The following is a 22,627-nucleotide window of genomic DNA, read 5'->3' on the forward strand; positions in this document are numbered from 1 at the left end:
ATGTTTGAAGTGATTATGAATAAACCATGTAATGGTTTGGTTTTTATACCATTCCAGAAGTTAATATGACAATGTATTGATCATTGTAGTCATGAACATAATGCAGAAAATTGAAACGATGATTATATTAATAATGAGATCAATCATCAAAATTATAATGATGGCATGCTTATAATGATATCGACAACTAAAAGTGACAAAGGGATTGATCATATATGAGAACAAAATATGAGAATACAAAAGTGGAATCATGTGACCGCTTCAAAAGATAATTGAATGTTCTCTCAAAAATATAGTCATGCATTAAGAAATCATAATACATATACGATCATAAACCTGAAGTTTATAGATCATGATTATCTAATGGCATGACCGGTTAAGACCACACCGAGTCAATAATGTAAAATATATTGAAAAACCATGAGATCTTCATGATGATTAAACATGCAAAGTTTGTTCTCAATGAAAATTACTTATTTATTAACTATAATGGGGTGTGAATCCCTAAATATCCTGGAATCTAATATGATACCATTTAGTATTTTTAAAATCGATGCATCGTTTAAATGGTTATCAAGATTGCAACTTGATGTTTGCATGATCTATGGCTTAGCTATAAGATAACAAACATATTATTCAAGATTGGGATATTTACATTCGGTTATAATAATGAATTTTATTGCCAAGTTAATAATGATCGTTTTTGTTAAAGACGATTACTCAACGTTTATAATTGGTTGCAAAGACAATTATCACTAGAGCAAATGTTCATGTTTGTATTTGAGTACATATTATTTTACATGTCTTAGAAACTAATTCATATCAAGGCAGCATGTTTCCTCCCTATTGTAATTGGTTTTTGATCAGTAACCAAGTATTTCTCATCTAATATTCCATGTGTGTTATATACTAAAATTAATCCACCACAAGACACAAAGATGATGCCACAAAGGAAGTTGAGAATTTATGTCGGTATTAAATATTATCTATGATTATATACTTAGAGTAATTAATGAGATATTTATTTATGGTTCATTAGTTTTCACTTTAGTGAATCAACATTCCCAACATTAGAGGGAGAGATATAAAGCAGTTGGAAAACGAATTAAGTTGGAATGAATTATCATTGATCCTCAAACTAAATTATATGAACTAAAAGTTCAAAGGATAATTCATGTATAAAAAATTAATGAATCAATTACCAGACGCGTGCACTGACCGATGAAGAGTGACTAAGACACATAAATCAACTGCTTATGCTCCAATTAATATAAGCGTCCTGGAAGGACAACCATACATTGGTAATGACTCGTGAGTCTAAAGCACGCCTAAAGCATGGTAGACTAGTCGATTCCAAAAATAATGATTTCTCGAAAATTGGAGCAAGTAAAAAAGATGGTCAAGTCGAGGTATAATAAAAAGGTCTCTTGAAAGACGTTAGCTATGATGGTTATTGAAGAACCTCAGGTACCTGAAATAAAGAGCTCTCAGTAAATTATATTTTATCATGTCTACAAGATATATGGAATCGAAATAAAGACGATGTTATTATAATTTTGTATATAATATAACGCTTGAAAATGATGAGGATCAAGATATAAGATCTGCCTATGAAAAATGATTGGCCAAAGAAGAAAGATGAAATAGGGTAGAGTTGAATTCTCTAAATAACGGAAAGTTTTTTGGGCCAACAGTCAGTACAACTAAAGTTGTAAAATGTGTTAGATATAAACGGGTCTTTCATGTGAATTATGAAAATTCAATAAAGTGATATAAGACAAAATTGGTAGCACAAGGATTTTGCAAAGACTCATGATTAATTATGAGGAGACACATTCTCCAATGGTGGAATTAATGACTTTCCGATACCTAAATAATCTGGTAATACAAAAATAAAATTGATATGCGTCTAATAAGTATTGTTATTCAGTTGATACTGAAAGTTTAGAAGAAAATCTTAAAGGATTTGAATTATAAATTCTTGTGAAGTAAGCAATGTTGTAAAACTCGGCCTAGGCGGCCGAGTACTCGGCGCCTAGGAGCTCCTCGACACTTCACTGCACCGCTTTTCTTCTCCAAGGTCAAAAAACTCGGAATCGGACCTAGGCGGTCCGACTCGGTCCTAGGCGGTCCGAATCGGTCCTAGGCGGTCCAACTCGGACCTAGGCGGCTCTACTCGGCCTAGGCGGTCCAACTTAGTATTAACAAAATTTTGACTTTTATTAAAAAAAATCAAGTTTTCTAAGAGCCCACCACTGCTTTTTTTCCTTTTCATGCTAACACGCAACCTGATTTCTGTTCTAAACTCGCAACCACCATTGTTATCATCCGATTCGAAGTTCTCAACTCACAAAGCTCTTATTTAAGTTCGATTGAGGTACATAATTAATCAGCTGTGACATGTTCTTGAACTAATATGTACGTGTTATTGATTGTTTTTGTATTTTTCATTTGTATTTTGTAGAATATTTAGTAAACTTTTCATATTTGACATATATATATAATTTTCAAAAAATGAATTTCTTTGTAAAATACCATATCCGAGTACTCCCTGAGTACACCCCGCCTAAACCGAGTATTCGCAACTCCCTAGCCGACCGCCCTGGGAGCGCCTAGCGAGTTTTGCAACCATGGAAGTAAGTTCTCGAGAACACAATGATTGTTGTGTACAGAGTCATATTTTAATACGTTACGATTATTGAATATGTTAGACATAAATGGAACTCCTGAAGAGTTTTCTAAGGTAATTGAATACTTGAAAGATTAATTGATAAATCTTAATGATGTAATTTTGTGCATCAATAAGCATACACATAGAAGGGAATGTACATGATGAGTACAATATCTCAATAAACAAAGAACTTGTACAATATGGATTTTTGATATGTGATAGAAAATGATGTGTTATTAAGGAAGTTTATGCAGCAAAAATCCTGGAAAGTGAATGCGTATGCATAATTTGTCAAGTTGAAAAGAAGTCCATGATGGATTGGTAAATGCATGGATTCATGCTTATTAAGTATGGATTAAATTATTCGGATTGAGCTTGGTACAAATCAAGAGATATTTTGACTAGGAGGGAGATAAGTTGGATATAATTAGCCATATTTTTATCAGTATTTCACTCTTAAAAGTTCATTATAATCATACAGTGATGATGTACACATCATCGAGAGAAACTTATGAGCTTTTAAAGAGAAAATTCTTTTTCAAAGACCTTGACAAGGTGTGATTATTACTTCGACTTATAGTTCGAGTGTATGTGTAATTATATGTTTATAAATCCATCAAAGATCTAGGAAATGTTAGAGACATTTTATCATGGACAAATTTAATCCTTTTAGCATGTTAAATTGATGTCAAACAATGACTCTATATCATTTCTATCCGAATATGAAATATTATTGGTTCAAAATACCATAATTAAATGTATATGTGCATTTGTCATACTGTTAGCTATATATGATTATTATTTTCTTTATTTATATTTATCGGCATGTGTCTTGCTAGGAGACATCAGAATGTGTTAAAACATGTATTTCAGGTATGAAATATATGCGTTTATATTTTACCAACCCATCAAAACAAGTTTGGTTAGTCTTATTGATGCAGAGAAACACAACAGGATCATAGTGTTTACCAGATGAAGCAATAGAAGTTTTCATGGGAAGATCATACAACATTATTCAACTTAAAGATTCAAATGTCAAGGGAAGAAGACGCAAATGATTGACAACAAAAGTTTCGGGTAACTTTCACAGAAGATCGATATTTACCATTTTAAAGGATATATAAATTAGGGGGAGACAATACGTGTTGCACTCTTTTTCCCTTAGCTATGGTTTTGTCCCACTGGGTTTTCCTAGCAAGGATTTTAGTGAGACAACATCTTCAATCGTATTGAGTTGATAACCAAGGGGGGGTGTTATAAATATAAATTATTGTGGTTATCAATACTAAATATAGATTAGGCTTTTTCTTTAAGTTATCTTCTTCTATATATACATGTCATTATATCTTATTATAATATACACATGAATAATAAAATCTACATCTTCATACATCTTTTTCTTATATTCTTTAGCTATTCGTCTTGTTTCGTAAGAGTTGATTTATCATTTATGAAGCTTCAGTGGCAAGATTGTAATTATGTGAGAAAACCATGGTTGAAAAGTTGGTGATAAAACAAGTGGAATCGAAATCCAAATCTAAACGAGAAAAAGACTCCTAAAATCTGACTTCCTTTTAGTTGTCTCTCTCTCTGCAATATTCAGTGCACAGTTTGTTGTTGTACTGTACAACTCGCCGGAATCTATCTTCACCGGCAACACCACTTTCTCAAAATTGAATGCAGAAACCAACAATATTATTATTATTATTATTATTCGATACCCTAGATATTAGATACCTGCTTATATAATAATATAACAACTAACTGATGGCCAGCTAGGTTTAGCTTAAGCAGCTATGGGTTGTGTTCTCGGTACCGGAGCATCAGCTTCTTCAGATCGAAGGTCCAAGTCAAACGATACTGCCGAACAAGCAGCAGCTACTAATACTAATACTAATACTTCCAATACGCAACCTACACAAAGCGTCCGGCCGGTTGTTGATAAAAAGGACGATGTTCGCCCTTACGGACGCAGGTTGAAGATGCAGTATAGCCTCCACACCGCTCCCACGTGGCCGGCCTGGCTCTCTGACGTCGCCGGTGACGCAATCAACGATTGGAATCCTCGTCGTGCTAACGAGTTTGAGAAGCTTGATAAGGTAATTATTTAATTGATTTCGTAATTAAATATTTAAATCTTATATCCTAATTACGGATTCAGTTTCTATACCTAGATCCTGAATTAATTTTGTTAAATTGAAAATTACCAAACACAGGTATGTTTGATTAAAATATTCTTAAAACAGGCATTGAACCGGCTATCAGGCCAAAGAGATACCTAAACGGCGATGAATGGACTCTGGTCTCGTCCTACACTTCCTTTTATGTTTGTTAGGAAATGTAATTTGTGTGAAATAATTGTTCCGTTACCTAACCTTTATTGCACGGACTGTCCTTTCCTAACAAACATAAAAAGAAGTGTAGGACGACACTAGAGTCCATTCATGTCCGTTTAGGCATCTCTTTAGCCCGATAGCCCGTTCAATGCCTGTTTTAAGAATATTTTGGTTAAACATGTATGTTTTGGTGATTTTTTCGCGTTTTTAATTTAGTTATTGATTGGTGATTAGATTGGGCAAGGGACATATAGCAATGTGTATAAGGCTAGGGATTTGATAACCGGGAAGGTAGTTGCATTGAAGAAAGTTAGGGTTGATACTTTAGAGCCTGAGAATGTTAAGTTCATGGCTAGAGAGATTTTGATACTGAAAAAGCTTAATCATCCCAATATTATTAAGCTTGAAGGATTGGTTACATCTAGAATGTCTTCCAGTCTTTATCTCGTGTTTGAGTACATGGAACATGATCTTGCTGGTCTTGCTGCCACCCAAACTGCCAAATTCACAGAGCCACAGGTAAAGCTCATGATTCGGAAGGTTATATTTTTTTATGCAAAATGTGATGACTGATAAAATGAATCTTTTTGTAGATCAGGTGTTTCATGAAACAGTTACTGTGTGGGCTTGAACATTGCCATAAGAACGGTGTGTTGCATAGAGATATCAAGGGGTCCAATTTGCTGATTGATGATAATGGGATTCTTAAAATAGCCGATTTTGGATTAGCGTCCTTTTATGATCCGAAAAATAAGCAACCGATGACTAGCCGTGTTGTTACTCTTTGGTACCGACCTCCCGAGCTTCTTCTTGGAGCAACTAATTATGGTGTCGGTGTTGACCTGTGGAGTGCTGGTTGCATTTTGGCTGAGCTCCTTTCTGGCAAACCGATAATGCCAGGCCGCACAGAGGTAGAGACTGTTTAAATGCTATATTAATATCATGTATGATATATTAATATATGGAAATTTTGAAACTTTTAGGTTGAGCAGCTACACAAGATATTTAAATTATGCGGTTCACCGTCTGAGGAATATTGGAAGAGGTACCGTTTGCCAAACGCCACTTTGTTTAAGCCACGTCAGCCATACAAGCGTTGTATGAGTGAAACTTTTAAGGATTTTCCGACTTCATCACTTCCTTTATTAGAGATGCTTCTTGCAATTGACCCTGATGATCGCGGGTCTGCTGTTTCATCGCTCAATAGTGATGTGAGTTTTGCTTACTTAATACAAAAGTGCGTGTTCGGTTTTATGTTACTCAAGTATTGTGTTCCTTGTCTACACAGTTCTTCTCAACTGAACCGTATGCTTGTGAGCCATCAGAATTACCAAAATATCCTCCCAGTAAAGAACTGGATGTCAAATTGAGGGATGAAGAAGCCAGAAGGTTTTTAACTTCATTTTTTCATTTTTTGCATTTTTATTCGTATCTACTTTATGCTACCTATTAGATTTGGTACCCCTTTATTATATGGGTTGAATAAAGGAACTATTAGTAGTTAGCAATGAATATTTAGGAATTAGGAAACAATATTTTGAAATAAGATATGACTGAAATTACCTATAAGTAACTACTTTTTAGGTAAGAAAGCAATACTATTGAAAATGAAAAGAATATTTGATTATTATTGATTATTATTATAATAAACGATAAATAATTGATGGAAGAGTTTATTTGACTTACTTTAAAATCAGTCTTCATATTTAAAATATCCTTATATAATTGTTTTTTATTATGATAAATGATAAATAAGTTGATACAATAATAGAAGCGGGAAAAACCGGAATTTGGGTCATATAATTGTGCCATATGGGTTTTCCTTTTAGTAGGAATGTAGAGTTCTTGGTTAGAAATGCATCGTAGAGGCTTTTCCTTACATTATTTTAGGGTTAAATGATATATTATTGTAATACTTAAATTCTAAATTATTATTCTATATTTTCTTATTAATAACCGTTATCACTATCCTTATCTATCTACTTATTATTTATGACTATTGTTATTATTATTTTTAATTTTTCATGGGATTTATTGTATTTTTCAAACCTTTTGCCGCCACCTAAAGATCTAGTGCTGAACTTGTATTTTCGTTTTTCGGTTTCATACATATGGTTTTGGAGTTGGGGGTTCTTTGGAAGCAACCTCTCTATTCTTTAGGATAGGGGTACGGTTTGCCTACATCCCACCCTCCCCAGACCCTGAAATAGCTTTGCTATTGGCCGGATTTCTTACTGGGTTTGGTTGTTGTAATTGTGTCATATGGCACAACATTTACTTATTTATTAAGTCTAAATATCATCTATATGTTAATGCAAATTGCGTTATTATTTCTAATTCCTGATAGGCGAAGAGGTCTAAGTACAAAATCTCAAGCCGCTGACGGAAATAAAAAACCGAGAACTCGTGACCGTACGGGCCGCGCAAATCCAGCTCCCGAGGCGAATGCAGAGATCCAATCCAACTTAGAGGTAGTTAATTTCACATATTACTGATTTTTAAAATATTTAATTAAATAATGTTGCACTTTCGGTTTCATTCACAGATATGGAGAGTTGCAAATAACTCAGATACCAAAAGCAAGAGTGAAAAATTCCCACCACCTCATAGGGATGCAGCTGTCGGGCATCATTTTGACTCCTCACACAATGGCGGGCCCGTTTCATTCAGTACAGATGATGGCACATCAGTTAGCTCATCGATTTTTGAGTCGACCTCTTCGGTCAAAGAATCCAGGACTGTTGACGGGCCGTCTACTAGAAAGCATAAGAGGGCCCGTTCACATGTGGCATCTTCTCGTAAGTTCTTACGGACCTTTTTTGCATCCTCCATTAGTCTAAAGATGGATCTAAGATTCAAGAATAAAGATGCGGTTTTTCACAATCGAAGGTAGATAAATAAATCATAAATGGGTTTTTAATTTTGAAGTTGATCTTTTTGTGTTAGTTTATATATTTTGATTTTTGACAGTTTTTTTCATATGTTACATAGTTTTGTTGAATGCAATCTGATTCGTTTTGTGGGTTATCTTTTAAGCCTGAAAGTGTAATTATTAAACCCGTTTATTTTCTTTATAATAACCATGATATTGACAAGACGATGCATGACTAATCGATGTAAATCATGATTAATTAGTTTTTATACTACAATAATTAGTATTCTTGATGTGACATAAGGTTTTAACGTCCTGACATTAATTAATAAATTTAAAACGTATCTATGTAAGTGTCGCTATTAACAACTTATTGTTGATTATTAAATGAACCCGTCTATAAATGCGTATATAACTTGCGCGCGTTAACCGTGAATAATATTCTTGTGTGTATTGCGTTATTTAGTATAGATATTCGTATCTGTATGTTATTTACGTGTCCAGTTGCTCAATACAAGCTATGCTTTAAACTATCACCTAACATAACCCATACTAAAAACTGACATTAGCTCTTTCGATTCGTTTATTCAACCCCTTTGACCCGTTCAACTTACCACTAGATATAATACATCCTCTATGTTACAAATTTAGGAATCAAATTAAGGTATAAACAAGTTTAGTTTCAATTTCTTTGTCTACGCAACAGACATGCCCAAGTAGAGTGTTGAATGGTCGAATTGGATTGTAAATCCAGAAATTCGGTTGAAATTTTAGTTCCTATTTGAAATTTGTTTTTTCAATTTCTGACATGAATTAGCAATCAACACAACTGTTGATTCTGAATCTTGAATCAAATATGATTCAAATTCGAAATATGCATAGATTTTTGATTTTTGTTATATATATATATATATATATATATGTGGTTTGTTTTTGTAGTCCGAATAATTCAATTTCGGTTCCTTGAACACCCTTTAGTCGACTGAAAATCAAAACAAAACGTGGTATATAAAGAAAAGCCAAGCGCTATGTACACTAGTATCTATATTGTAAGTCTCAAGAAACAAACCACCACACATATATATCAATCATAAGTCAGAAGGAGTAGCTTATATTCTCCACATTCTATTAATTCACCACAAAAAAAGGGTCAAATAAACCACAACTATGAAAACACCACCATAAACCCTGACCAGTCATTGCCTACTTTGACCAGTCAACTGACCACCCCTGCTTCCTCCCAAGCTGTCACTACTCCCACCAGTGATCCGGTTCGAGTCACCACGACCCGATGCAACCGAACCAATATCAGTTGGTAACTCCCAGCTTCCACTTCTCCTTCCCCAACTGGACCGCCGATGGTAACCCGGTTGATCATACTGATCAGCCCGACCAGACCCGTTACTCCCAGCAACTTTCCTGTCACCCAATTCTATATCACTCAAAGTCTTCTCCACATTTGAATTTACAAAACTACCCCCGGAAGCCTGGGTGGTTTCTGATTCTCTAACGACCACAGCCCTAAAGTTGTTCTTGGAAGGCGGAATGCTTCGCCAAAACACGTCCTTGAAATTCTCGATTATCCCTCGGTTGTATGGATTTTCGGTCTGATCGTATCGGTACCGGAAGTTTTCATATGTTGACTGCACGATAACAAAATGTTGAGAAAAGTTTCAAAAGTTTTTCTAGCAAACTCAATGGATTATATGGGTGTGCATGTGCCGGTTTTGAGCTCAAATCGAACCAAAAATAGGTTTTTAAAACTGTTCGATTCCGGGTTTTCAGTTTTCCTTACGGGTTTGGTTCGGTTTCGGTATTTTATGGTTTACGGTATAGGTTCGGTCTCTGTTTTTCTACTTTTATCATTTGGGCTTTAAACTTTTTAACCTAAAAAAAATACTAGGCCACAAAATAATGAACTTGGGCCTAAATCTTTATGTTAATTAATAACAAAGTGCTTTTGGGCTAATATATTTGGGAATTGGGTACACCTACGTATATAATTCTTATAAATTGCTTAAAATTCAAAATAAAATATGTAATCCATAATTTCGGTTCGGTTTATTTGCTTTTAATTACATGCAAAACCAAAACAAAGAAAACATAATAACCAAATTCTAAGTTTTTGTTTGGCTACGGTTATTTTGGTTCCGTTTTTTCGGTTTCATGCACACCCATAATGGTTTATAAAAGACTAGTGATTCACCTGGTTTGTACTGATGAGATAAAGATGGAAGACTGTAAGACCACCAACGAACCACACGCATATAAACGTGTAAATAATTAACACGATCGAAGCGGGAGTTTTAACTAAGGCTCTCCAAACAGTTGTTTCCTCACTGTTCTTGATCTTTATTACATACACCCAACAAAAGGCGAAAACATAAATACAAAGCAGAGTTGCTGAAGATACAAACATGAAAAAGAACCGATAGTTACGCTGCACGAATAAAAACAAAGTTAAAAACTGATATATATTTCATAAAATAGAACTTTTAAAACAGAAGGTCATGTTATACCAATCCAATGCACTGTCCGACCCACGGGCAATGATGATCGAACCGTTCAACGCAGTTATCACATATGGAACAATGAGAACAACGTGGGGGTCTATAAAGCATGCATGTATCACAGTATTTGACTTTGACGGTGAACCCGTTGACCATTACTTCTTTGAAGCGAGGTAAACGTATCTGTGGAGTTTGGGTTGACCCCACTTCTACGTTCTGGTCTATTACTTCTGGTTCTGGTGGGTGTGTGTTGCGTGGGATTATTCCTGGGTCCCTCGCGGATGTTACTAGAAGCAGGATTACAACCTGCAAACCAACATTTCCATAATAATCAATATTAAGTTATTAGGTTATGAATATAATGATAAATACATTAGAATAATATGAAGATAACTTACATAGATTGTGAATGCAATTGCAGTGGCCATAACTAATATTCCAAGATGATGGCTGAACTTATCGAGCAACTTTCTGGCAACAAATACACAGAAAGCTACAACTGGTGCAACTATTAGGAATATTGACATGAAGATTGACCGTATATCTGGTCCAAATATTAATCTTCCACCAAGGAAAAATATCTGCACATTAAAAACAGCAAATTATAATGATTCAAAGTCACTGCTACATGTTTGGTTACAAGCATAAACTGTAACTGTTTGCAATCATCATCTTAATTCAAAGCTATCAATTCGCAGCCTTCATTTTCATGTATCTACACTTTCGGTACAAGCATAATTGTAAACTGCTTAAAATGATCATCTTAATCAGAACCTACCATATTTCATCCATTAATATACAGTCTTCAATTTCATGCATTTACATGTGCTTGGCTACAAGCATAAACTGTATACTAGCAATCATCATCTTAATTCGAATCAATAACTTACAGTCTTCAATTTCATGTGTCTACACGTTCGGCTACAAGCATAAATTGAAAACTACTCGCAATCATCATCTCGATTTCAATCTATCGTATTTCATCCATTAATATACAGTCTTCAATTTAATGCAAGTATGCAACTACATGTTTGACTACAAGCATGAACCGTAAACTACTTGCAATCATCATATTAATTCCAATCAATAACATGTTTGACTACAGGTATAAACCGTAAACTGCTCGCAACCATCATCTTAATTCTAATCAATAACTTACAGTCTTCAATATCATGTACCTACATGTGCTTGACTACAAGCATAAACCGTAAACTCCTTGAAATCATCATCTTAATTTGAATCCACCGTACGTAATCCATTAACTTAGGTCTTCAATTTCATGTATCTATAGCTCTAAATAACTTGCCCTAACTTCCAGAAGAGGCCAAAACCTAAAACACTAAAAAACTAAAACATACAATTTCATGTATCTATTAAGCTACAAAACTGATCATAAATAATAGTAGTAATAATAATAATAATAATAATAATAATAATAATAATCTGATATCAAGAGCAATCAGTCAAATCGGATCAGGTTGATTACAAAATACACAATAAAATTAAAGTTAGAAAGAAAAGAAAGCTTACGTTACTGCCTTTCCATGTCTGGTACGTACGGATGACCTCCGCCGTGCCACCGCCGACGGACTCACCGGAATTATTCGGCGGCTGTACTCCATACATCTCTCTCTCTCTAACAGTTTCTCTCTCTAAAAGTATAAAAAACTATGGAGAATAATAATAATAAGAAGAAGAGGTCAAAGACAGAGTTGGGGTTTGACTTTGACTTTATTATTACTTTTGATGAGTTTCCATTGCAGGTTAAGAGGGAAGGCGTGAGACGAAACAGTGACTATAGTTCATTATAATTTTTATTATAGTAATAAAATATTAAATAATAATGAAATTTCAACAAACACAACTGAACCTTCTAAACGTGGTGGTCAATTACTCTTTTAAATAAATATAAATAATAATAACAGGGTTTGACAGCATGAGGACAACGCATACATACTTGTAACCTTTGTTCTCATATGTACATGTTTACTACGGAGTATTATTTTATTATCGTATGACACATAAATATTTTGTGTATCACTGGCACTGCTAATGTTATTAATCAATTTTAGATAAAGGAGTTAGGGTAAATATAAAGAAAAATGAACGGCAAAATGTTCGAACATGCACCTCTTTGAAGTGTGGCAAGATTTCAATTGATAAGTCTTCACATGCAAGTTATTTATATAGATATCAGTGTAAACTAAGTTAGGATGTTACTCCGGCTTTGATTCTATAGACTATAGATGATATACCAAAAGAGTAATTCAGGGTGCTGGATTACACCCAAACCCATGTGGATAGAAGAATATATGCACGGCTAAACACGGTTGGGGTTTATGTTTTGGATTAACAAGAAATAATCAGAAGCTAAACTTATGAAATATCCAAGCTAAACTAAGCTAGCATCGAACTAGCAAATATGTATTCCACTCCCAATATACTTACAAAAATTGTAAGGCTAACATACATATAATGTATGTTACAAACATACAAACATGGCGTTGCATAGTAGAATGTTTACAAACAAAATTTAAAAGTTTAAACATTCTCTTCATAAGCTACTAAAAAATTTTCTTATAAACCATATACGTTTTTTGTTTGTATATTTACATTGTCTATCTAAAATAAGCATTTTAATACCATCTACATTCTTCACTCTTAATAAAACTACATGCATTTGACCATATGCAAAAACCCTACCCTTCACCCCGTGAAATGAAGAAAAAAAGAAGATATATGAAGCTAATAGACGAGATGGTAAAAAAAAATTAAGCAATAAGTACAAAATTCGAAAACATACAATACATATTACTTCTATCTATACAAAGAACTGGCATCACCACTCAAACAACATTCAAATCTATCGAAGATTGAATATTTCATATGATCACATAGCTAAAATTGAGCTGCAATACCCCATATAGACTGAAACAGGCCTGAGATGATGTCCCATAGCTGCAAAACTCAATAAATTTCAAAAATTGTAATTGCTCATTACCAGAATACTATTAATTAAATGCCTAATATACCCTCGGTAATTGTAAAACTTTTTATAAGATATACGAAGCTAATAAGCAATTATAAAAGTCAAATTAAATATGCTGGTCAAGTGTTTTTAATTCAATATTTTTGTTCATAAGTGCAATAGATGAAAAACAAAATCATCAAAACATGGCAAAAAAAGGAAATATCACAAATGTTATAGGTCATGTAATTACCAATAATATATATCTTTAATCCCTTTCAAATTTTATATTAAAAGCAAAGGCTATTATCTGTAGTTAAAAATGATTTACAACCAAGTGCTTCATGTTCTACAAAACTGTAAAAAGGTGAAAAAGAAGCATAAATGTGACAAAAACCTTACAATTTAGAATGTATATCAAATAATGGCAATTGACGCATTCAGTGAGACCAGTGGATCCTTTTGACCTGTTATAAGCTAGTGTGATCTACAATGAGTAGGATGAAACTCAAACAAATGTATCTGCAATTACAATTGATTCACAGTCAAGGTAAAAAAATAGCACCGCGCACACTATAGAAATGTTCCTTGTACTAAATTGAGTGTAAATTTAAAAACTATACCAGTAAGATCGTCCCTGTTGACAGGCTTAACATCCGTGAAATGAAAAAAAAACAAATGTTTTCTAATAAATCACGCACAAACTGAAATTGAAATGGAATTATATCATTAGTATCAAGAGTATTAAGGTCATAAACAGAGATGATTATTAAACTATTATCTTATAAATGGACGATTCAAGTTGCATTCTATCTCAAAAGGGTCAAACCGAAAACTTTTGACTAAAAAGAGAGTCACCCAAAGTTTGATTTAAATGCATACAGTACCGTGTGCAAATTTTATTCAAAGCTTTGGATTATTATTGTATATTGTGTTATCATATTCCACATTATAGGGGTGTATGAAACCGAAAAGACCGATCTATAACCAAAATAACTGACCATGAACAACAACCAACGGTTCGATTTGCATGTAACAAAAAACAAACCGAATGTATGGAATTTTGTATTTAATTTTGAGTGTTAAGTAATTTAAAAGAACTTAATAAATAGTGTAACCAGTTAATTTAGTCCAAATGGATAATAATTAACTGTTTTGGATAAAAATCTGCTAAGGATAATGTATCCAAATTCGTTTAGTGAGGATTAGTGCTATGGTGATGAAAACAAGTATGTATCGATTGCAAACACAAACACACGGATTTGTTACGGGGAAAAGCCCTTGATCTGGTTCGGATCGCCGGCACAAAAACCCCGGGTGATGAAAAATCGTCTATCACCACTTTATTAATCAAAAAAGGGTGTTACAAGGGTTGGAGATATTGATCAGTATTACAATGATTTCTAAGTGAACGAGCTGTGATAGAGAGAATGCTCTGGTGTGTGTGTATACAATGTGTCTTTCCTAACTGATCATAATCTCAATTAAATAGGAAAAGAATAACAAATATCCCTAATTTAAGCCTAGAATCAAGCCTTTCCAAAATTAGAGCTGTTTCCTTCATTATCCACGTGTTTTCTTAACTTGATAGCGAGATTATAGGTTGGACCTGGTCATTAGCCGTTATACCTGCCATAAATATCAAGATAACAAAGGAAAATCGTTAATAAAAATAAGTACCGAGGATCATTGATCCTGACAGGATCTGCAACATATTCTAAGGATAATTGATCCATAGTATATGCCAGGATAACATATCCACAGTGTCAAATTTCCGTGCACTAACAATTGCCCCCAAAATGGCGGTTGTGATAAGATCACAGCTGTCATTTTGCCTTTGAAATCAAGCTTCCTGCAAAACAGATGAGATTTGACAAGCTGGATATAATTGTCATCCTGGAGTTTCCTTGGGAACTTCCCTTCCGGCTGTATATCCTTTTACCATAAGTATTGATCCTTTTGTGATCCTCGTAATTGAATTTAGGATACCTGATGCAAATAACTTATGATATTAACTGAGATTAAACCCAACAAACTGGGGACAAGCCCAAATAATCTGGGGACAAGCCCGTGCAACTGGGGACAAGCCCAAACTGGGGACAAGCCCAATAAACTGGGAACAAGCCCAAACTGGGGACTGGCCCAAAGATACGAATGTTAACTGGGGACTCGCCCAAACCGGGATTTAGCCCAAACGTCAGATAACGTGAAAACGTTATAAACCGGTGGTATGGTACGTCTACCATAAATCATAGGATCCTCCATATAGCCGAAGACAACGAAATTGTCAGCCACTAAATGTGTACTGGTCCCGCTGCCCCGGACTATACGTTGGATAGCGTGCACTCCAGGCGAGAGTGTAGAAACTCTAATTTATAAGAAAGAAGAAAACCTTTAAACCTTAGGGGATATGACCGTCGGGGGTCATATCCAATCGTGGGCTAGGCCAAGGGAAATAGTAAAGTACCTTAAATTTAAAGGAGAGGTGGCCAACCTCTTAGACATTGAATCTCTTATTGAAATCTGCATTGTTATTTAAAACTTGGAAAAAGACAAACGTCAAAAATATATTATCCTTAAATTAATAAGAATCTGAAATGAATAACTGATCGGATAGATATTACCAACTTCAGGATCCCTGATCCTTCTGAGGATACTTGATCATGATTAGAAAAAGTATTTGAGCACCTCCTTCGTGAAAGTCTTTGAGCACCTCTTGAATTTCAGGATCTTCGATACATCTCAAGTATGGACCTGCAAGAGATTCCCTATACAGAATATTATTTAATAAAATGTATTGTGATACCTTAAGTTTGAAGGACTTAGGATTCTCTGTGGCTGGAATTTCTCTATTTTGAATGAACTTCTTGATCGGGAGGATTCAAGATCCTTGATTACTTGAGGATAATGGATCTAAAGGCACAATATCTTTGTCAGTTGTTATCTCCCCAACTTCTTGTTCTCCTATTGCTGGTGAGAGTACATGGATGATTGGGATCTTCGTATCTTCTAGAATCTTCAATGATGAAGCTAAATTTGCTAAAGCATATGCCCCAACATTCTTTTCTCTTAGTACCTGTATAATACTAAAAGAATCGAAGGACTTTGATAGTTCCTTCACAACATCTAGATATTTGATTAGTTTTTCACCTTTAACAACATATGAGCCATTAAAGTGGTTAGCCATTAATAACGAATCTACATATACTTGAAGATACCTGATCCTCATATGTTTAGCTAATTTCAAACCTGCGATCAGAGCTTCGTATTCCGCTTCATTATTGGTGGCTTGGAATGCACACGCAATGGACTGGGGTATTATGTCCCCCTGTGGCGATTTCAGTAGGATACCCAATCCTGTTCCTCTTACGTTGGATGCTCCATCAGTAAAGAGGATCCAAGGATCCTTGGTTTCTTCCAGTTGTTGAACCTCAAAATCAGCTTCCTCTAGCATGTCACTACTGAAATCAGTCACAAAGTCTGCAAGCGCTTGTGACTTAATGGCTGTTCTGGGCTCATACTGAATATCATATGCACTCAATTTCACAGCCCATTTAGCCATCCTTCCTGACGATTCTGGTTTTCTAAGAACATTCTTAACAGGATAATTAGTTCTTAAAATAATAGTATGTGTTTCAAAATAGTGTCTCAACTTGGTTGAGGCCATAATCAAAGCAAGAATTAATTTTTCAAGGTGAGAATACCTGACCTTTGCATTTAACAGGCTTTTACTTACATAAAATACCGGGTGCTGTTGTCCTTCATGATCCTTGGCCAGAACAGCACTGATTGCATTACCTGACACAGCTAAGTACAGGGACAGCGGCTCACCATCTATTGGCTTCATCAAAGCAGGCGCTGAGGATAGATAATCTTTAAGAGCATTTAGTGCATCTTCGTGCCTTTGAGTCCATTCAAACTTTTTATTTTTCCTCAAGATATCATAGAAGTCTTTGCACTTCTCTGAGGATCTGGAAATAAATCTGTTGAGAGCAGCTATTCTTCCCGTCAGCCTTTGGACATCTTTAGCATTCACAGGAGACTTTAAATTAATGATGGCTTCTATCTGCTCTGGGCTCGCTTCTATTCCCCTTTTGGTCACCGTGTATCCTAGAAACTTTCCAGCCTTAACACCAAAATGGCATTTTGACGGGTTCAGTTTCATGTTATATTGGTCAAGTATATTGAATGATTCTTCAAGATCTCTAAGGTGATCCTCAGCCCTCTTCGACTTCACTACCATGTCATCTATGTAGACTTCCATGGTTTTGCCTAACTGATCCTTGAACATCGTGTTGACCAATCTTTGATATGTTGCCCCTGCATTTCTTAGTCTGAACGACATAGCAATATAACAATATATGCCGGTATGAGTCATGAATGCTGTATCCTCTTGATCAGATGGTTCTATCTGAATTTGTTGAAATCCAGAGGAAGCATCCATAAAGGTAAGCATCTCATGCCCTGCCGTTGTATCCACCATGGAGTCTATATGTGGTAACGGGAAAGGATCCTTGGGGCATGCCTTGTTTAAATCGGTAAAATCGACACACATCCTCCACTTTCCATTCTTTTTAGAAATAACAACCACATTAGCCAACCATCGAGGATACTTAACCTCTATGATCATACTGGCCTTAAGAAGTTTTTCAACTTCCTCTTGTATGATCGCGTTCCTCTCAGGAGCGAATTTCCTTCGCTTCTGATGGACGAGTTTAATAGAATGATCAAGGCCCAATTTATGAGTAATTACCTCCTTAGAAATACCTGTCATGTCTGAATGTCTGAAGGCAAACGTGGATTTTCATCGCTTTAGGAAGGATACCATATCCTCCTCGATCTCGTCAGGGATACAGGGATCCTAGGAACACCTTCATGTCTGGATCTTCAGGATCTAAAGATACTTCTTTTACATCTCGCTCCCGAGCTTCCAGCACGTCCCTAGGATGTTGCTGTAATTGCTATGCTATCGCTTGTTTAGCTGTCGGCTTCATTGATGAAGAATAATAATTCTTGGTTTCCACTTGGTCACCATGTATCCTTACTACTCCCCAAGGAGTTGGTAGTTTGATGCACTGATGGTAAGTAGAGGCTACAGCCTTCATTCCATGTATCCAAGGCCTGCCAAGAATAACATTGCAACAAGAAAGACTGTCAATAACACAAAACGTTTGGTAAGAGTTTAACCCTTCGATGTATATTGGGAGTTTGATGTCCCCCAATGTTTTCTTAGTTTCACCACTGAAACCCACTAGCACCGACGTTCTCGGGATGATTTCTGAGTCCGGGATGTTCATTTTCTGTAGTACGTCATGTTGGATGATATTGACCGAGCTTCCACCATCGACTAGGATCATGCGCACATAATGGTTAGCAATAAATAAAGTTATAATCAAACCGTCATGGTGAGGATCCTGGATGCTTGTCTTATCTTCTTCGTCAAAGAAGATTCTTTTGTCAGTCGTCAAAGTAGTGGATATGACTGGTCGTTCTCCGTTCTCCAACTTTGTTTCTTTGGCGTGTCTTTTTGCTGAGGAGAAAGAAGTACCGCATATATCTGAGCCACCGGAGATGAAGTTGATTACTTGTGCGTCTGGTGCGGGCGGAGTTGCTTTTTGTGGTATATCTTCAGGATCCTGGATCCTAGACTTTTTTCTTCCCAAGAGCTCTTTGAAATGACCCTTACTTAGGAGGTATCCAATTTCCCTCCTTAAACAATATAACCTTCTGTCTGATGGCCAAAGTCTTCAGGGAATGCACACCACTTGGACTTGTCTTTGAAGGATGTTGTTTTCTCATTTTTTCCAGGCCACCTTGCTTTCTCTCCAAGATCCTTCATGGCAAAAATCAAACCATGGGTATCAACAGAGAAGCAATACTCGGAAATACTTGGGTAGTCCTCATCATCTTCTCCTTCTTCAACTACCCGGACATTTTGATTGTTGAATTTGGAGTACGACTTTGATTCGTTGTTCCTGAATGAGGATCCTTGTTTCTGGTTAGGTGACTCTTGTTTCGTTGGAGCTCCTAACCGTTCTTGGATCTTCTTTTCATCTTCTAGCCTTATAAATTTGAGTGCCCTGTTTCTGACTTCATCTAATGTCCTGCATGGGGTCATCACAAGATCATCATAAAATGGGGAGCCCCTTTGAAGTTCCATCTTGAATGCTTCAACAGCCGTAGCCATATCAAGACTAGGGATCTCTAGGGCCTCCCTGCCAAACCTTGTAACAAAATCCCTAAGGGATTCATTATAAGGTTGGACAACTCTATACAAATCACTAGTTAACTTCTCAAATTTCATACTACAAGAAAATTGGCTGTTGAACAAGTTAACGAAATGTGAAAAAGAAGTAACAGAAAAGGGAGGAAGACTTAGCAGCCATTTTAATGCAGATCCTGTTAGTGTGGATCCAAAACCCTTGCATAGACAAGCCTCCTTGAGTTTTTTGGGAATTGGATTGATTTCCATTCTCTCCTTGTATTGAGCCACATGCTCTTCGGGATCAGTTGTTCCATCATACACCTTCATATTGGGGGTCTGAAATCGTTTTGGTACTTCAGCATCACAAATAGGTGGAGCTAATCTGGACAACTTGTGGCTTCCTTCTGGTATTTCAGGAATCGGACGGACCACTCCTGGCACGCTGGATATCATATCCTTAAGCTTCTGAAGTTCCTTAGCCATAGCCTGGTTGATACCTGTATCCTGCATAGAGCCAAGGTTAGTGTCTAAGGATATATGATTATACATGTTACCTCTCGGTTGATTGAACGTTGGCATCCCAGAAGTGTAGCCAAGGTAAGAAGCATCTGCCATGGTAGCTGGTCCACCAGAGGCAATGGCTTGCATGGGGATGATGTCTCCTTCATGGACCTCCAAAGACCTCTGATGTTGAAGTCCTGAGGATCCATGATTCTGGAAGAAGGATCCTTGAAGTTGGGAGTTGAAGGATCCTTGGTGATAAATCCCAGAGGATCCTGGCTGAAGGAACGAGGATCCTTGAGTTTGCTGACCCATGGATCCTTGTTGAAGGATAGATTATCCTTGTTGAGGGAACGAGGATCCTTGAGTTTGCTGACCCATGGACCCCTGTTGAAGGATAGATGATCCTTGATGGAAGATGGAGGATCCTTGAGTCTGTTGAGCCACAGATCCTGGAGTAGTGAAATCCAGAATCCTTGGCATCAAAGGAGTCCCATCCTCCAGTGGCCTCTTTCTTTTTTTGAGATCTTCAATTTCACGAAGGATCTTCTGGTTAGTCTTATTCTGCTGCTCCATGTATGCTTTAACCTGTGAAAAAATAGTAGAAACATCATTGTTAGAGTTAACCACCGATGTGGCAGCAGTGGTCTTTGAGCTCTGGAAGACTGGAATTTGTGTCTTGTTTCCAGCAGCAGCAACCCGTGATGCTCCCGTGATTGGAGGAGGCATCGGCGGCAAAGTCTTTGGTGAGAGAGAAACCGAGGATGGCATGATTGATGAAGCAGAGGTTGATTGAGAGGCCATTGATGGTGATATGGGTATGAAAGGTTGAATATTGATATGGTATTTTCTGGATTATAGCACCAATTGCCCCACGGTGGGCGCCAAATTGTTTTGGATAAAATCAGCTAAGGATCAAGTATCCAAATCTGTAAAGTGAGGTATAGTGCTATGTTGATAATAACGAATATGTAATCGAAATCTTGATGTAAACAATGATTTGATTACGAGGGAAAAATCCCTTGAATACGATAATCTTACTTCGGTCAAAACTTAACAAGGTAATCTTTGGTCGAATCACTTCGGTCAAGGATTAACGAGGTAACCTTTGGTCGGATAGTGCGTGATTATAGTAATCTCCGACACAAAAAACCCCCGGACGGTGAAAACTATAACCGTCAAGTTTATTAATCGAATAAATGGTGTTACAATCGGTGGAGATTATGATCAGTGATACAATATTATCTAAGTGTGTGTGTATTGCTAGCCTAATATTATCTAAGTGTGTGTGTATTGCTAGCCTTGCTCGTCCCTGGATGATTATGAACGTGTACTATATATAGGTGGTGTGCCCTAACTGATCATAACTCAATTTAAATAGGAAAAGAATAACAAATATCATAATTTTAGCCTAGAATCAAGTCTTTCCATAATTATAGCTCTTTCCTTCATTATCCACGCGGTATATTAATTTGATTGCGAGAATATAGCGTTGACTTGGTCATGAGCCGTTATACCTGCCATAAATATCAAGATAACAAAGGAAAATTGTTAATAAATAATAAGTACTGAGGATCATTGATCCTGACAGGATCTGCAACATATTCTAAGGATAATTGATCCATATTATATGCCAGGATAACATATCCACAGTGTCAAATTTCCATGCACTAACATTAACTAACCATTAACTTGTCACACGATTTAGGCCCAAATTAATTATTTTTGGGTGATTATTTTTTACAGCCCAAAATATTCAAGTCCAAATGGTAAATCCAAAAAAACCCAAACTAAATAGTTTTCAAAAACTCAAAACTGACTTTCCACTTGTTTGTTTCGTTTTAGTCCAAACCAACCCATGCACACACCCGCGGCATTACTTATTGTGTAAAAATTGTTAAAACAGACAAAAAATTTGTGTGGCAATCGTAAACATGACCCATTTTGACCCGCGCCAACCTGAACCCGTTTTGACTTTTACCCAAACCAAAAAAGCAAGAGAACAATTGTAAACAAAACCTGTTAGGTCTAAGCAACGATCTGATAACTTGAGCAACTTTAATTCTTTGTTTGACATCAACAAAACTTGAGAGCTCATCAAACATATAAACATCAGCATTTTGTATAGCAACAACTGCTACCGCAAACCGCTCCACCTGATAAATCTTCGGAAGTAAGCTAAAATTTATCGCAAACCTGGAGGGTTCTGGAAAAATAATAAGGTGTTTAACATAAATAATAATGTTTTTAAAGAATAAAATTACATTATAATTTAATAGTTATAAGAAAATACCTCTTCTTGTAATCAACCACTTCATACAAGTAATCATTGATCAGCAACCTTGAAACAACATTACCATAAGAGTTGTTGACATATACATTTTCTGCCAAAATCATATTTAGATATGTTAGTTTAAAATTATTAAGTATAAAGAATTTAATGGGTAAAATATAAAAGTTATAATTGTTAATACCTCCATAATACTTGACTCTTGCGAATTGGAGAACGATAATGAGATACTCCTCATGTGGGTTGTCAGCAACATATTTGGTAAGTTGCTTCA

General features: G+C 35.9%; 3 protein-coding genes across 3 annotated transcripts in view; 1 reads left to right on the top strand and 2 right to left on the bottom strand.

Moving 5' to 3' along the window:
- Positions 1 to 22,627, bottom strand: part of LOC143637445 (uncharacterized) — a 123,284-nt gene that overhangs the window by 92,469 nt on the left and 8,188 nt on the right. The window lies entirely within an intron of this gene.
- On the top strand, positions 4,304 to 8,095 carry LOC143637429 (putative serine/threonine-protein kinase At1g54610). Its single transcript, XM_077104824.1, has 7 exons — positions 4,304 to 4,770; positions 5,242 to 5,526; positions 5,601 to 5,918; positions 5,991 to 6,218; positions 6,296 to 6,396; positions 7,355 to 7,478; positions 7,553 to 8,095. The coding sequence occupies exons 1-7, from the start codon at positions 4,468 to 4,470 to the stop codon at positions 7,898 to 7,900; spliced, it is 1,707 nt and encodes a 568-aa protein (XP_076960939.1). The 5' UTR covers positions 4,304 to 4,467; the 3' UTR covers positions 7,901 to 8,095.
- On the bottom strand, positions 8,991 to 12,177 carry LOC143637430 (putative protein S-acyltransferase 7). The gene is made up of 5 exons (XM_077104825.1): positions 11,920 to 12,177; positions 10,788 to 10,970; positions 10,399 to 10,695; positions 10,086 to 10,319; positions 8,991 to 9,522 (listed from the first exon to the last, which is right to left on the bottom strand). Exons 1-5 carry the CDS (start codon positions 12,013 to 12,015, stop codon positions 9,076 to 9,078), a joined length of 1,257 nt encoding a protein of 418 aa, XP_076960940.1. The 5' UTR covers positions 12,016 to 12,177; the 3' UTR covers positions 8,991 to 9,075.

Source organism: Bidens hawaiensis, unplaced genomic scaffold (genome assembly GCF_021521415.1).
Source record: "Bidens hawaiensis isolate Kalapana, Puna unplaced genomic scaffold, B.hawaiensis_p1.1 tig00008283_1, whole genome shotgun sequence".
Taxonomy (NCBI): Eukaryota; Viridiplantae; Streptophyta; class Magnoliopsida; order Asterales; family Asteraceae; genus Bidens; species Bidens hawaiensis.